This window comes from Centropristis striata, chromosome 9 (genome assembly GCF_030273125.1).
Source record: "Centropristis striata isolate RG_2023a ecotype Rhode Island chromosome 9, C.striata_1.0, whole genome shotgun sequence".
Lineage (NCBI taxonomy): Eukaryota > Metazoa > Chordata > Actinopteri > Perciformes > Serranidae > Centropristis > Centropristis striata.
Genome location: NC_081525.1, coordinates 21,155,918 through 21,172,731, shown reverse-complemented (window position 1 = coordinate 21,172,731; position 16,814 = coordinate 21,155,918). Strand labels below are relative to the sequence as shown.

The 16,814-nt window shown below is 39.5% G+C and overlaps 1 protein-coding gene across 6 annotated transcripts in view; it reads left to right on the top strand.

Annotated features, from left to right (window-relative positions):
• The window catches only part of LOC131977322 (discs large homolog 1-like protein), a 120,193-nt gene that overhangs the window by 84,772 nt on the left and 18,607 nt on the right, over window positions 1–16,814 (top strand). For 5 of the 6 annotated variants that reach the window (XM_059340559.1, XM_059340558.1, XM_059340562.1 and 2 more), the window contains 2 exons: window positions 395–497; window positions 13,954–14,068. In XM_059340559.1, the coding sequence (XP_059196542.1) occupies window positions 395–497; window positions 13,954–14,068 (218 nt within the window). Of the gene's footprint in view, window positions 1–394; window positions 498–10,036; window positions 10,180–13,953; window positions 14,069–16,814 lie in introns of those variants that run through there. The other variant, XM_059340563.1, reaches the window with a different exon arrangement.

Genomic DNA, 16,814 nt, shown 5'->3' with positions numbered 1-16,814 from the left:
GGTGGTGTGTGTGTGTGTGTGTGTGTGTGTGTGTGTTTAAAGCTGTATTTTGTGTTCCACTAAAATGAAAGATGGCTTTCATTTTCTTCAGACAGGATTCAAACAGGATTTAGTCTTCAGACTTGAGAGGCACTGATAATCCCTGCAGAATGACTATGACCGTACTATGATGAAAGCAACGACATTGAATGATTTTAAGCCTTAAGCAAGCCCTCACAAAGTACACACATAGTACACATCCTACACATGCACACAACCATGTGACCAGTCACCTGGAAGTTATCGACCCACAGAGATGTATGGTGTTCTTAATGGTGTGCTCATCTCACTATACATTTATTAATATTGATCCAAGGCGTGGGCTCTAATAGTGTGTGTTTGTTTGTGTGTGTAGGTGAACGGTGTGGACCTGTCCAGTGCAACACATGAGCAGGCAGCCGCAGCTCTGAAGAACGCAGGACAGACCGTTACCATAGTAGCGCAGTACAGACCTGAGGGTGAGTACTGCAGATAAACACACTGCATTGGCATCAATCATATGTGGAGATAGAAATAACAGCACCTGAAAATGATCAGTGGTTTAACCTCTCAGCTTGCTGCAGTGATGTACAGGTGTACATCAGGACCCTGTGACATCACTGTTGGGTGCGGTCACAGGTAAAAACAAATCTCCAGGAAAATTGAAAGAAGATAGTTAAAGGTGTTCATGTTTAAAATAAATAAACAAAATATGTGTGTGGAGAAAAAAGACAACATAAATGTCATTTTGCAAAGCAGTGACACAGTTTATTACACACACACACACACACACACACACACACACACACAACACACAAGTTCTCAATTGGATTAAGGTCCACTCCATAACATCAATGTTGTTGGTTTGGAACCAAGATTTTGCTTGTTTACTAGTGTGTTTGGGGTCACTGTCTTGTTGAAACACCCATTTCAAGGGCATGTCCTCTTCAGCATAAGGCAACATGACCTCTTTAAGTATTTTGACATTTGTAAACAGATCCATGATCCCTGGTATGTGATAAATAGGCCCAACACCATAGTAGGAGAAACATGCCCATATCATGATGCTTGCACCACCATGCTTCACTGTCTTCACTGTGTACTGTGGCTTGAATTCAGAGTTTGGGAGTCGTCTCACAAACTGTCTGCGGCCCTTGGACCCAAAAAGAACAATTTTACTCTCATCAGTCCACAAAATGTTCCACCATTTATCTTTAGGCCAGTTGATGTGTTCTTTGCCAAATTGTAACCTCTTCTGCACATGCGTTTTTTTTAAAAGAGGGACTTTGCAGGAGATTCTTGTAAATAGATTAGCTTCACACAGACGTCTTCTAACTGTCACAGCGCTTACAGGTAACTCCAGACTGTCTTTATCATCCTGGAGCTGATTATTGGCTGAGCCTTTGTCATTCTGCTTATTCTTCCATCCATTTTGATGGTTGTCTTCCGTTTCTGCCACGTGTCTCTGGTTTTGCTCTCCATTTTAAAGCATTGGAGATCATTTTAGCTGAACAGCCTATAATTGTTTGCACCTCTATAAGTTTTCCCCTCTCCAATTAACTTTTTAATCAAAGTACGCTGTTCTTCTGAACAATGTCTTGAACGACCCATTTTCCTCAGGCTTTCAAAGAGAAATGCATGTTCAACAAGTGAGAAATAGAGGCCACCTGATTCACTCCTGTTTTTTCACAAAATTGATGACCTCACTGATTGAATGCCACACTGCTATTTTTTTAACACACCCCTTTCAACTAATTGCCCAATTGCACAGCCTTAAGAGCGTGCATATCATGAATGCTGGGTCTTGTTGGATTTCTGAGAATCTACTGCACCTACTGGTACCTTGTTTGCCATGTAGCAATAAAAAAAAAATACAAAAAACCTGGATTAATCTGGTTAGTCACATTGGACTGCTATTATTTTGAACACTACTGTACAAACACACACATGCAAAGATTCAGGGTGAGGTTTCCCAACACGCTCCGTTCGGTATGTTTGTCTGCTGTGAGTGACTGAGATGGCCGTAACCTAGGAAACCAGGCTATAACTGCTGATTGGCTCAGCTAATGGGATGCTGTCATGGTGGAAGACCTGACTATAACAAGTTGCCGAACACACACACACACACACACACACACACACACACACACACAGGTCCCCTGTTCCCTTACTGATATCAGCCATGTATTATTCAGTCAGGGAGGTGTTCCAGGGAGGTGTTTTTCATCAGAAAGACCAGTGTCTCATACGCAAGATCACTGAGCCTTAAAACTGAGGAGAAATTCATTTTAACTTGTGAAAAAAAAATCTCATTTGCAGCCCTGGAAGATAATTTAACACTCTTACAGTATTTTAAGTAATTATATCTTTACTTCATTGTGTTGATTTTAATTCTGCACATGAGGACTGCCAAATTAATTGATTAGTAGTTTCATTCGAAATATGGACTAGTAAAATATCCAAAATATCCAATATTTGTTAAAGGCAAAATATGTGTCAGAATACCATTCTGAATTAAGTATTGTGGTGGCCTACAAATTGTATCTAAAAATGTAATAAACTTAAGGAAATTAGAATAATTTGCCAACAATATAATTCTCTCCAATATCATGAATCATATTGCCATTGCAGTATCAGTCAAAAAAAATCACAATTTGCTATTTTTTCCAAATTGTGCTGCCCTAGTTGAGTTGCAGGTTAGTTTGAAAGGTCAAAGACATGACGGTGGACCCACAAGTCTAAGGACCAGTGAGAAGAGGCAAGGGAGGTCAGACTCCTACAGGGACAAAGATCATTTGGCATAAACATGTGTATAAAGGCTTCAAGGTGCTGAGACAATGACTTAAAGGCTAAATGTTAAAATAGATTAAACAGTTTGCATATGGTTTGGTTTTCAACTTATTTAATCAATCATCAAATGGAAGAGTTTCGAGAGAAAAAGAACAGGCATTATATGGGGAATAAATTAAGTCAGGAACATTTAGGGGAAAACAGTGGATGAGTTTAAGACAGAATCTGATTAGGGTTAAGGTAAATGCATAAAAAATGGATGTTCGACTAAAATGGAAGGGAATAAAATTAATTAAGATGTGGAAGGCACTGTCAGAACATAATGAAGTTCCCCTGCAGCTACGCTATGCAAATGTATGGAAGCTTATGGTAAAGGCATAGGGGATTTAATCCATACATCATGCTGAAAACCATGGTGTATGGATTATGAATGCTAATGTCAAAAGAGAAAGTGTGTTTGGATAAAGATCATCAATAGACATTGTAAAAAGACAGAAATACCAGGCTTAAGGTCATTAGATCAAACAAATCCATCTCATAGCACTTCATAAGTAGGGCCAGTGATTTTAGATTATTTTCTATGACATTTTGATTTTTTTTTTAAATTGTCCTCCATTTAACAACTATGAAACCTGTTTCTTAAATAAAAGGTTGTGCCACTACTTTGCACTTTCAGATAGAGTGTTAAGTTATAGGTAGCTTTAAGTTCCTTTTACATTGATCTCACATATGTCCATATTGTTTTGCAACTATTAATATGTAGTTTCTGAACTGCTGAGCAGGATATGTTGAGATGGTTAACTGTCCCTTTTGCCACCGATCACTTAGACGGTGTGTGGTTTGGCACATTTCTCAAGAAAATGTTACTTTTTTATGATTAAAAGTGTGCAATTTATCATCATTGTTACCAGAACAAAAAACTGGAAAAAACTAGAGCAGATCACAAATAAACAATACCAAAAAGCTTAATCACAAAAGAAAGCTAAAGAAGTCCACTGAGGACCAACTACAACCAACTAGTACCAGTAAGAATATCAGTGCATTTAATCGGAGTTTGTTGATGTCTGCTCCAGTGTTTACTGGGATCAGCACCATGGACAGCATCCTAAGATCTTAAAATGTCTTAAAGCAATACTTTACCAGAAATCTTCTGGGAAATATCTGAAATGCTCCTTTTCGTCTCAGCTGGCTCGAGGGGAGTGTCTGTGTTTGACGTCAGGCAGGAAATTGCACCTTCCCCGTGATTTATGTAAACAATCATGATTTATTCAGGTGCACTTCATAATCCCTTAGAAACTTAAGCTGTTGTTATAAAGTACCCATATGTCATCTAGTGTCTCTTCTCCTTGTTGTTTAACAGTTTAGTGAAATTAGTTATTGCATTAAAATTTGACCATATGGCTTTAGTTTGGTACATACCAAAAAATATGGTGGTAATGTCTCACTTGATACCATGTCACTTTTCTAAGAAGAAATTTGAAAATGTGATTGACAGTTGTAAAAGCATAAAAGTAACAATCTGTTGAAATGTATGAATCAAGAGTCGATATTCCTACAATAGCATAAAAAACAATTGAAACGGAACCATGGATTTGGAGGATCATGACATGCGTAGTTCCACACAGTTCCATCAGAAATAACCAAATCTATTAAGTATTGATGAATGATTGTTCTGACCATATAGATCAATAGCACATAAGTAGACTAAGTCATTTAAAATTGATTAAAAATGTTTTTTTGGACACTTCATTGACCCAATTCTGGATTACTATTGGAAGCCTGCTTTCCACTTATGATCAAGCTTTTTTTGTATTTTCTGTGGTGTTCTTTTGAAAAGTTAAAAAAAAAAAAAGAAAAGAGCTAAACTGGAAATCATGGTGTGAAAATGGTTTGATATCTGTTGGTTTGGCTTGGTTCGGCTCTGTTTTGGCACAGTTTGGTGTTATATTGGGAATCTAACAGTGACAACACACAGCGAGGATCAGAGGTGGTCCAGCTGGCCTTACTGTGATCTAACCTGGTTTTAAAGTTCAAGATTTTTCCTGCTGCACAGTCAAGACATTAGGTGTACTTCAGCATTTAATGATTTGCTCACATGCTGGACCTCAAAGATGATAGGTTAGTCTGAGATCTGTGTGTGTCTGTCTGTGTCGTGACTCTTATTAGTGACTGTCCAATGAACTTTATATCAAACCTTCTGTCCACGCTGGGCCATGGTCAGCACTGAGTGTGAGTATGTCCATCTGAGGTCCATGTTTATCCCATTCCCGTGGCGATAGCATGCGGTGACCAGCAGTGCTCCCTCTGTTTCACACACACACTTCCTGCCAATGTGAGAGGAACTCATAATGACCTCCACCAGGAGAGGAAAAGTGTCTCTGTCACCGTGTGTGTGCAGGTCTCCTCCTGTTATTTATATTAAATATGGTACCCGGTGTACTCAACATAACATGTTGTGTGTGTGTGTGTGCGTGTGTACGTGCGTGTGTGTGTGTGTGTGTGTGTGTGTGTGTGCAGACTTGGGCAGAAGCACAGTTGATTTGAGCTGATGCAGCAGATATAGATCTGTGTTTATTTGAAGTGCAGCAGATGGTGTGTTTTCTTCTGTGAAAAGTCTTCATGCTGCATTAGTGCTGCCGACGTCCCCCATCACGTTTCAGGCTATTTTAAGCCAATTTTCAATATCAGACCTGTGGCTCAAAAATGTGTTTGCCGTTAGATTCATATGCATTCAGCCAAGCAAGGCTGTTTGACTGGATTTTCTCCCAATATCTCCATCTGTAGGATTATTTGTGCATTATTATTTGGTACAGATTTCATTTCACTTGAAGTGCTTAGTGGTGAATTGGGAGCATTTTTTTTAAAAATATCTGATGACTACTTTAAAAAAATGATCCCAATTCACCATTATGCACTTCAAGTGAAATTTAATCAGACTTTTTCTTTGTTATTATCTCCTTAACTTCACAGTTACATTTTCAGATTCAAGCAGTGTGGGTGGAATCCTACAAATACTACTCTGAAACAAATTTCCACTCACTAAAAGAAACCAGTTTATGAAAATCTGTGCTCATTCTTGGAGCCACCTCAGTCACAAGTAGTTTTAGGATGTCAAGAAAAATATACAAGCTCTGAACCCACAATGTTTACTGTCAAATAAAAAAATTAAAATAAATTTATATAGTTACATAACACATTTCAACCAAGGCAATTCTACCTTAGTGTCATTCATTGTTACTACTGTCACTAGAGAGTGTTAAAGTGTATAAAAAAATACAAAAAAGGGACAAAATCAATGTAGCAGAATCAAAAAAAAAATGCATTATTTCCCATTAGGGTAGTGGCTAATAAAGTCTGGAGCAGCTATCCTCTAACAGTAATGAGTAGCAGGCTGCAGAGGTTTGGTAAGCTCACTTTTTTATAACTCCATACGCCGACATTTATTTCAGCCCCAACCTGCACTGACTCAAGTGACATCACCTGAGGCTTTATACAGCTTTTAAATGCAGTAGTACTCTCCAACATCTGCAAACAGACTTATTTAAAAGTAGCACTATGTAACTTTTGCTGCCGCAAGGTCCAGATGCACCATGATGGCACAATACATTTCTTTTTATTTCCCAGCATCAAGCCAGATGCTTTAATGACATCATCATTAGGTGACCTAACAGAGCTAAACATGTATATATCTATCTAAAGTTAGCTTGACAACATAAGAAGCTGGTTTTATCAGACCCAGTGAGGCTGCAGCAGCAAAACCTCTAAGTGAATCAAATCGAGCAGGTCTGTCTGTTCCTCATGAACTTAAATTTGTAACTGCTAGATCGTATTATTTTTCTTTCAAAAGTTACAGTGTTACTTTTTTACAAAATAAAAGCATTTATAAATGAAGAAAGTTAGGCATACAGTATTTAAAATCATTTGTACGTCGGTTTGGATAAAATCGTCTGCTAAATGACATTGTAGAATTGTAAAATAATAAATAATAAAACATCAAAAGGATATGTTAAAAATAAATAATTACCTCCACTAACAATTTCTCAGTCAACCATAAATCCTAAAAAATAAATGCCACACCTTATAGCTTAAATGTTTCTGCTTCAATCCCACTTTAGCTGATCAGAAACATTTCTGGATGGTTGGGGAAAAAAACAAAATGCCGCAGTTTTGACCATAAGTTGCCTGATGTGGGACTGGTAATGCCTGCAGGTTGACAGCAGTATTAGTCACCAGGATTACACACAACCATCCCAGACACACACTGTCACACACATACTGTACACACACGAGACACACACACACACAGAGGCGGTGTCTGTCAGCAGTAATACTGAGGTGATGCAGGGAGGATTATCTTCGCTTCTGTTAGCCTGCTTATTACACTTTATATATATGTATGTGTGTGTGTGTGTGTGTGTGTGTGTGTGTGTGTGTCGTGCACCAGTTGTTAAGTAGCAGATTAACAGCAGCTCTATCTCTTGAGTTTTCAGACACAAAGTTATGTGAATATTATCTGCTGAATACATATCGTAGGCTGCTTTCCTTTCTTTCCCTGCGTCTCTCTGTTCCTTCTTTTTTGCTCTCTCCTCTCTTGTTTCCTTCCCTTCTACTTCATCCATTAATTTCCCTTTCCTTCCTTTCCACCTGTCAGTGCCTCCTCTCCTCCCCAGTGTTACTGGTGTCTCTGGTTAAGGGTCTGACTCACCGCTCACGCAGTGTGATTTGGGGGATCGGTGGCGTCACTTATAACAGGAAGGTGACTGATTTGAGATTTGCAGCGTGCCACATGGTCAGTCATGCTGAGGCTCTTCTCAGCTGACAGAGATGAAACACATCAAATTTGACATTTAATCTTAAAATGAAATACATTAATATAAGACATTTCTCTGTTTTCTTTTCTTTTCTGCTTCCTCTTTCTCTCCTCTCATCTCCTTTGCAATCTGATCCGGTAATCAATACCAATATAGATTACTCTACTGTATCGTATCAATTATAGATGAGCCTCCTCCAGCTATGCTATTTTTAGAGCCAGAGCCTCAAATCGATTCTGGTACACTTTAACAACAGTCTACCAAAGTGGTAGATTTTTTCAACAGATCAGACATGAGAGGTATATGTGTATAAATGAGTGAGGAGGAGGATTTTGATGACTTACATGCTCCTTTTTATACGTCTAGTCCCTTGTAGACTAATATGTACATCCACTAAATGTTATCTCTGTTATTGGGATAATTAAACTTAATTCACCCCCTTTTTGAATTTAGATCTTTGCAGCAGCAACCGCAAAAGGATTCAGACAAGAAAACAGAACCAAACCACTCAAAATTAAAGTGCCCTGTGGAGTTTTATTTTAGACAAAGTGTTACTCACCAAAATTGCATTGTCCGTATCCTTAGGTTGAACAAGTGTATTGAAACCATTTCCTCGCTCATATTCGTATACCAGATGTTTTGAATATAATTTGCCAGATTGCAGTCTTCTTCTGCCCTGCCTTTGTTGACAAATTCTCTGCACATTAGCACCTCCTACTGTCCATCAGTGGCAGGAAGCAGCAGGAAATATGTGCATGATACAAACACATGAGAAGCTCACTCATGAAAACATTGCTCCACAGTGCTACTAATGGTGAAAAACTATACAGGGTGCCTTTAAATGTAACAAAAGAAGTAGAGAGTAAAATGTTAAAGCAAAAATGACATGAAATCCATTCTGTTCCTGCAGGAAAGTAAAAAAAAAAAGGGGGAAAGTATGGATTATCTACAGTATATACTGTACATGTTTATATAAATATGCATTAGATTCAATATTAGAAAGGGTGGTCTGAAAAGATAATGTTGGTGCAATGCACACAACCCTAAAGATGAGAACTGCCCGTCTCTAGTGGTTTTCTGTTGGATAGCACTAAAGCTGCACAATGCAGAAAAGGTCTCTGCCAGCTGCTGAATGGAGGAACAATGCTCCTCTAGGGAGAGGAGAGGAGAGGAGAGGAGAGGAGAGGAGAGGAGAGGAGAGGAGAGGAGAGGAGAGGAGAGGAGAGGAGAGGAGAGGTAAATGAAGGCAAGGGGGAATATGAGCCCCAGAGCCATTAGTCTATGTCATCACCCCTCCCCCACATCTTCCTCTCCTCCTCTTCCTCTTCTACCCTTTTCTGTCCTTCTCTCTCCATTATGTCTTGTTTTCTCCCTCCATCTCTCTCTGTCTCCATGTCTCTCTCTTGCTCTTTAATCTGATAATGCTGCATTGAGGTGATGTGTGTTGACAGAGGCAGTTAGATGCTGATCACGTGAAACTTTGCGTGCAGTGATTTCGACGTGTTACTGTTCACTCTTGGGGAGTTTGACGTCCAGAGGAAGAGGCAGTGATAGTGTTTGTTTGGTGGAACTGAAGCCTAAAGAATATCCTGCTGGAAAAAGTGTGTTTTTCTTGTATATAGAAGGTTTTTTTGTATATATAAGTGAATCCCTTGAAAACCAGTTAACCAGCCAGATATCAGACAGAGAAAAACTGAAGAGATGGAGATGGAATGAGAGACAGATGGAGGCACAGACAGACATAAATCATGCAGAGCAGAAAGAGTTTAATTCCTTATACTTATGAAGGCAGATGCTGCTGAGTTTTCCCATATAAGACAAATGGAAAACTCATTTAAGGGATATAAATTGAGCTTTTAATTAAGCTTTCCAAAAAAAAAATCATCGATATCCAAAATGCTTCGTCAAGCTTCACCTTGTGTGTGTGCCATGTAGACCGATTCCCTTGGCCAAAGTAGGGCAGGAGAGCCTGGCATCGACTCAGCTTCATGCATGAGTGACCTGAGGAAACAGTGTGGGTGTCTGTTGGTGTGTGTGCGCGTGCCGGTGTGCATGTGTGTGTCTCCGCCCTACAGCAAGCTGCTGTCAGAGAGGGGGAGGAGCAAAAGAACGCACCAGCGAACGAGAGATAGAGATAGAGTGTAGTAGAGAGAGAGAGAGAGAGAGAGAGAGAGAGAGAGAGAGAGAGAGAGAGAGTTAGCATCTGTTGTTTCTGTGGCAGCTGAGCAACACTGGACTAATTTTACACACACACACACACACACACAAGTCGTCTCACTACTGCATACCTACACACACTTCTTCACACACACACACACACACACACACATTCACATCTTTCTTCTCTGGCTCGCTCACATGCTGGATCCAAAGCAGAGCCAGCATTCTCCGTTATCCTCCTCTCTCTTTCACACACACACACATCTGCTCTGTCTTTTTCCCCTCATTTACATCCCGGGACTCTAAGCAGCAAAAACCTCACTCTCACACTTATCCGAAGTCACCGTACCGGCATCACATCGTGCAGACGTTGTTGAGCCTGCCTGTCTGCCAGCAGCATGTGAGTACAGCTGAGCGGGAGTGGGGAGAAACAGACCTGAACTGATTTACTTGTTAACATCCTGCCTCTATTAACACCCTGGCATCACTGTTATTGGATACAGTTTTAACCCATAACACTTCCTTTTAGTTCACTGTTTAGTTAGCGTTATGGAGAATTATGCTGAAGGTACTATTGGACTGGAAAGGACAGATGATGTGGTGACACTGTTATCATTCTGATGACCGGTGATGCAGCGTTAACACGTTGGCTCCTACGCTTTCTTTGCTCTAATGACTCTCACATTGTGATGAATAATCAGTGATGTAGAAACATCTGTGGTTTAGTTTCAACTGTACTTTTGCTGGATTTGTTGGGAAAGCTGATGAAGCCTGCAGCTCTGACTTCTCCACACCAGCACACCAGCTTTGGTCTTAGAGCAGGAGATGATCAGAGTGCTGGCTCTTCAGTTCTCAATAAGAGTAATATCTTAGCTGCAACACTGTCTTTGTTCTATGGAGCACAAAGAAGAAGAACTCTGTAGCGCACCGGTAGCTTTTCTTTCAACGCTGCCGCTCATTGATAAACGTTTGCCTTTATTCTGTCTTCACACTGTATCAGATGTGATTTTGCTGCAATACAAACTCAATCACTGTCATTTATCCTTTCCCCTTCCTTTTCTTCACTCTGTCCTGTTGTCTCCCTCCCTCTTCGTCTCTCTCTCTTCCTCTTAATCCCATAATGCTGCATTGAGGCGATGTGTGTTGACAGACACACTTATATGCTGATGATGATGAAAGTTTGTACGTTCCTGGTGATGTGTGTAATCACTCTGTGGCGTGTCCAGTGAGACAAACAGAAATAGAAAGTGTTAATCCATCAATTTGTTATGGATTTAGAGCTATGATTGAAAATGCCCGACTGAGGTCAGCAATGAAAATATTTAAGGTTAAAGCAAGAAATTAAATTCTCAGAAAAACTGTTTTGATCCGAAGATTGAAGGCTTCTAGTTAATAAATTGACTAATGGGCATAGGCAGGTGAATCTTCTTATCAACAAACAACAAATCCATCAAAGTTCTTTATCCAAAACATCAACGATAAAAAGAAGGCATGTTACTTTGAGTATTTCAGCATTTTCTGGCACTTTGAGCCGTTTTAGTAGAGTTTAGTTGTTTGTGTCTGTGAGCGTCAACGTGTCAGATTAATGAACGCTCTGGGGGAAATCAGAGCTGAGATCTGGGTATTGTAGGCTGATTTCTGACAGTGTTCAGAGGCGGGGAGGTAAACATGGAAATGAAAACAGAAATAGAGAGAAAAACAGGAAATCAGTCAAGAGATACTGCAGGTTCCACATCTGTGTGTGTGTTTTTATGTATGTGTGTGTGAGAGCATGACCGTGTGTACCTCCAGTATGATTGAATTACTCAGGGTTAATTAGATTCTGTAGTCCACAGTAATGGTTACACACACACACACACACACACACACACACACACACACACACACACACACAGGGACATCCTTCAGAGAGGCTTTTGCAGGCTTATTGCCAGCGGCGTTGTCATCCGTGTGTTAGTTCAGAGGCTTCTGGGAAGCTGTGTGGTGTTAAGGAGACTAGAGGACAGTCAGGAAGGATTTATTACACACTTATCTGCTGTTTGTTCAGACACTCTGAATCAAAAACATCACAATTTACCGACATGTTGAGACAGCAGTCTGCTGGTTAAAAGTATATATTTTGACTTTTTTCTGCAGGAATGAGACCCTAAAAGTCACAAAATTCACATTAGACAACACACAATCTCATTTGTTTTTTCCACTTTGTGCATTTCCATAAATAATGTACATATATAATTAACGAGGCACAATGACATTTTTATGACCACTGGGGAAAAAATGGGTCAGAAACTAAAGTGTTTTTGCAGCATGTAGCAGGATACTAAAGCTCAGGGCTGCTTTGCTGAGTGTGAGAGCAAATCATTGCACTTTACATTGATTGGCCAACTGGTTGCTCTCTCGTAATTTCCTACTTGTCATTCAAGTAAGATAGGAATACAGTTGTTCCTGGCTATGAAAACTAAAAGAGCTCATTGTGAATATGTTAAACAACAACAAAGACATTTGTGGAATTTAATTTGCACAGGTTTGAGGAAAACAAATGCACTGTGTAACATGTTACTGTAACATCTTTGTGTGTTTCCAGGAGGATGGCTACATTAAAGCCAATGAGCAAATTTTAGCGAACAAACTCCTGCACCAGTGATGCTATGTCACACCACTGCTGAGCTGCTTGAGCGTCACTGTGTGAACTCAGTGTGCATGTATAATGTGATGCTTGTGTTCAGTGCGGACTCGCCTTTCCACCTCCAACACAACATGTATGACAGCTTTAAACTGAGTCACACTGCTTTACAGTATTTAGCAGTTTTTTCTGATGAAGTAACTCACTTTTTAATCATTATGTTATTCTTGTGGCTAAACATTATGTTTGACAGAGACCAATTTTAGCTGGAACCAAACATTTTACTATACTTTGTTTTGACTAAAACTACAGCTAAGCTCCAATATTTATACTAGCATACTATCAAGTATGCCAGAAAAATAATTGTAATGTCTCAATACATGTCAAAAGCAGTATAGCAAATATATCAGGATGTCCTAATGCATCCAGTGACACTTAAAAGTATAAAAATCAAACTTTAAAGTGCAATATTATTTCAAAAAGTATGTCTCAATTTTATGTGTACTGCATGCACCAGTACATACTTTGTAAGGGCAGCTGCAGTATGTACCAAAAGCATAAAAAACTAATTTGTGATTTGGAATGCAGCACACATAATATAGATGGTACATAGATGTAGGTAATGTAGTCTCATTCCAGACCTCTAAATCTCCATCCATGTCTCAGATCTGTGTCTGTTCCTGACAGCTGCTCCTGCCTGTTATGACCTTAGTAGTGCTCTGTGTACCTGGATTTCATTTGTTTCAGGAAGCTCCCAATCAACTAACTCCTCCCGTGACACCTGATCCACCTGCAACAAAACCCTTGCTCTCTCTCAGCCAGTTAAACCTGTTATTTCCATGGACACTGCAGGATGAATTCATCTTCATAAATACATTCTGATATCTGCATTTATGAATAACAAAACATCCTGCACGAAGAGTTTTGTAAACACAGATTTTGAGGAGTTCAAGACCGGCTTAATGTGTGATTGCATGTGTTTATGATGATATTGACATAGACTGAGTCTGATGTAACAGGCGTTAATATTCAGATCAAACAGACTATTAGATTATGACTGTAGAGAATCCGTTGACAGTTTAATGCGTGCGTCTGCATGTCCGTGATCTTGTCTGTCTGTGTTATCTGTGTGTTTGGAGGTATAAGCAGGCTAGCCCGTCACTAAGAGAATCCCTTTTGCACTTGAACATTGAAAACAAACTTCCTGCAATTTTTATCCCATCTCATAATGCATCTTGTACCCGTTGTACCAAAGCCATTTGTTGGAAATGTGGTTAACACAGTGCACAAAGCCTCCACAACCCTTAAAGCTGTGTTTTTTTCATGCCTTTGTTCTTCTCTTTGATCTACGAACTGTAATGTGGTTTCTGAACTTGTGAGCAATGATGATTGAAGCGTGAAAAAAATCACTGTCGCTCATGCTGCTTCTTATGTGCAGTAACAGGTAGCTTGTAAATGAGATTCTTGATAGATATTTCAGTATTATATTTAAAATCTGCTGAAGTCTGCTGGGTCTAACAGCGTTTGTCCTCTTCCTGTGTCTGTGTGTAGAGTACAGTCGTTTCGAGGCGAAGATCCATGACCTGAGGGAACAGATGATGACCAGCAGTGTCAGCTCCAGCTCCACGTCGCTCCGTTCCACACAGAAACGCACACTTTACGTCAGGTAACACATACACACACACGCAGCAGTCAGAGGTGACTGATTGTCTAGTGTCCTTCAGCCTGACACAACTATTATAAGGTCTTATCTCAGCTGCCGGCTCAATGTTTTGTGTGCAGGAGATGGTGAAAGAGAGGTTATCACATTTAAAATCACAATTAGATTATCTGGAAAATACTGTCGAACACACAAACACAAACACATCCATCGCCTGTCAACTCCCTCGATTTTCTGTGCGTGTGTGTGTGTTTCTCTGTCCTCTCGTCCTTGCCTGTCCTGGCTGTTCAGCCTTCTCTGAATCACCCTGTCCATCCTTAGTTTCCTCTGCCGAGCCCAGGAGCAGTGTCAGTCCTAATACAACTACACTTTTAAGATCCTTTCTTCACAAGAATCACAGCATTTGAAATATTGATTAAACGCTAGGTTGCTGAGTCCAGACAAGTCACATTGGAGCTCTTGGGAGATCAATACAATGGAAAACAAAGACAGGAAAAGCTGCTCTAATGATCACACTAATGATTAAAGCCACTGGTTTGTCTTTGAGAAAGCATTTTAAGGTTGTCAAAGAGCCGCCACAGTTTCTGTCAGTGCTTTGAGTTAATTTTTAAAAAGTTTTTCGAGATGTGTATTTCACTGTCGGATGAAAAAAAGCGACTGAAATGATAACATGAGCACTCAAAGAGAGAGAATCGATCAGAATGAGAGAGTAGTGTGAAGGGCTAAACCTTTAACAAACAGCGGACTGAGCACTGACCCAGAGGAGGGTTACATTGTTTGGGATGACAACTTGTTGAATCCTTTGACAGTCTATAAATCGTAAATATTTAGTTATATTTATGTAAACCAAATAAGAAAAAGCTATCACTGTGACAACAGTTTATTTTTCTATAGTAGGCAAGGGACAACCTTCAGGCCTGAGAAGTGAATTCAATGCAAATGTGCCTTTAATTATTTACAGTTAATTACATTTAATTAAATAGAGGTCTATGAGAAAATGACCGTACTTCTTACATAATTTTGTCTCAGTGAACATTTTATTCATGAGTTTATGGTCTCAATCACTAGTTTCAAGTCTTCTTTCAACATGATGTTCATTTTGTAAATTGTGGCCACATTTAGAGTAAAAAAGCAGGGTGTGCTTTAGGGCATGGCCACCAATCACAGTGCACTGTGTGTTTTTGTCTTTGAACTTTGACCCTTTCACAGTGTGTTTTCGGTACATGAAAGTTAATTGTTACATTTTGGTCTCTTAAAAATGGAAAGGAGTGGCTATTATTTTTGCATTACGAATGCACTTTGCTAATGACGCTAGCTATTGTGCACAAAAAAGAACATGGAGTTAAATATATTCAAATTACGTTTATAATGTCTTTAGTCAGTACTGTTAGGCATTACTAATAAACCTAAACCGGCTCTTTTGCATGTAACATTATCTTAGAGAGATTATTCTACACTAACTTTTTTAATATCTGGTCAAAAATACAATAAATGCAAAGCTCAGTGGAAACTGCAGTTGAAAAGTGCATAAAAGGAACATCTGACCTGAACTGTGTGCAAGTGGCCTGGAAGGAAAAGGCATCAGCAGCAGCTGGAACAGAGTCACCTTGAACTACTCACAATCTCACACAGACTGAGTCACACAGACCGGGGCTGGGGTCAGACTCAGTACAGGCAGCTAGAGGCCAAAGGTCACGTGCAGCTATCTGGGAGTCCAACAAGTGTGAGAGATTTATCAGACGAACGAGAAGCAACCTGATTCATTGATTTAAACTAGCTGTTTTATTGAATAAGTGACTGAAATATTATTCTAGCTTTTATTTTATAGCAACTGTTCACTCCAAAATCAAACATTTTTTAGGGCTGTTTATCAATTTAGATTCTAGATAATGTAGTTCCATTATATTCGAGAAAAGGCAGCATCTCTACAGCTGATATCTCCAACACTAAGCAACTCACATCAAAACAATCTACACTGATACACAGCACTACGGGTAAGAGGAAAAATAGGTATTCTTGATTTGGGGTGAACTGCTCCTTTAAAGCTAAAACCAGTAGACTGTAAAACCTTGAATGACCTACTTGGCATTAAAACAAATGATCGTGTTTGTTAACTGTAGATTTAATAGAAAAATATGAGGAAACATGACATTGCAGCTGGTTGCCGTCACCCTTGTTAAATTTTTAAGTAGTTACCCAAAGGCATGACTGTTATTAGCATAAATTAAACATGCACCCAGTGTTTTTATTTGATTTTGGCTCAAAGTGAGAAGAAATGGCCTGTCCACTGCTCATTTTGATCAAATCAGAAGAAGCTCTCATTAGCATGTTTACACTTTGATTGTTTTGATGTGCTGAAAAGCACTTTGAGCTACATTTGAGTGAAGGGGTGCAGTAATAATGAACTTGTTTATTTTTGTATAATATGCATGTGTCAGACAATTATCATGACACCCCCTTTGAGTTAATCAGTTTACATGATGAATTTTAACGACAGCTTTCCTCCGAGTTTTGTCAAAATCGGGCCAGAATCATTTCAAGGTTATATAGAATAATGTAGCCGTCCTCTCCAACATCCCACATGATAAATCACTGTCATAATGAAGCTCCTGTACCTGGTTACTGCACTGAAATGACCAATCAGCATGAAATATTAAAAAAACGAGCCCTGACTGGCAACTGATTGGTCGAGGTGAGGCTGTTGGTGCGTGACAGATTGGGGGTATCTGGTGCTGTGGGCTGCTGTGTGTTC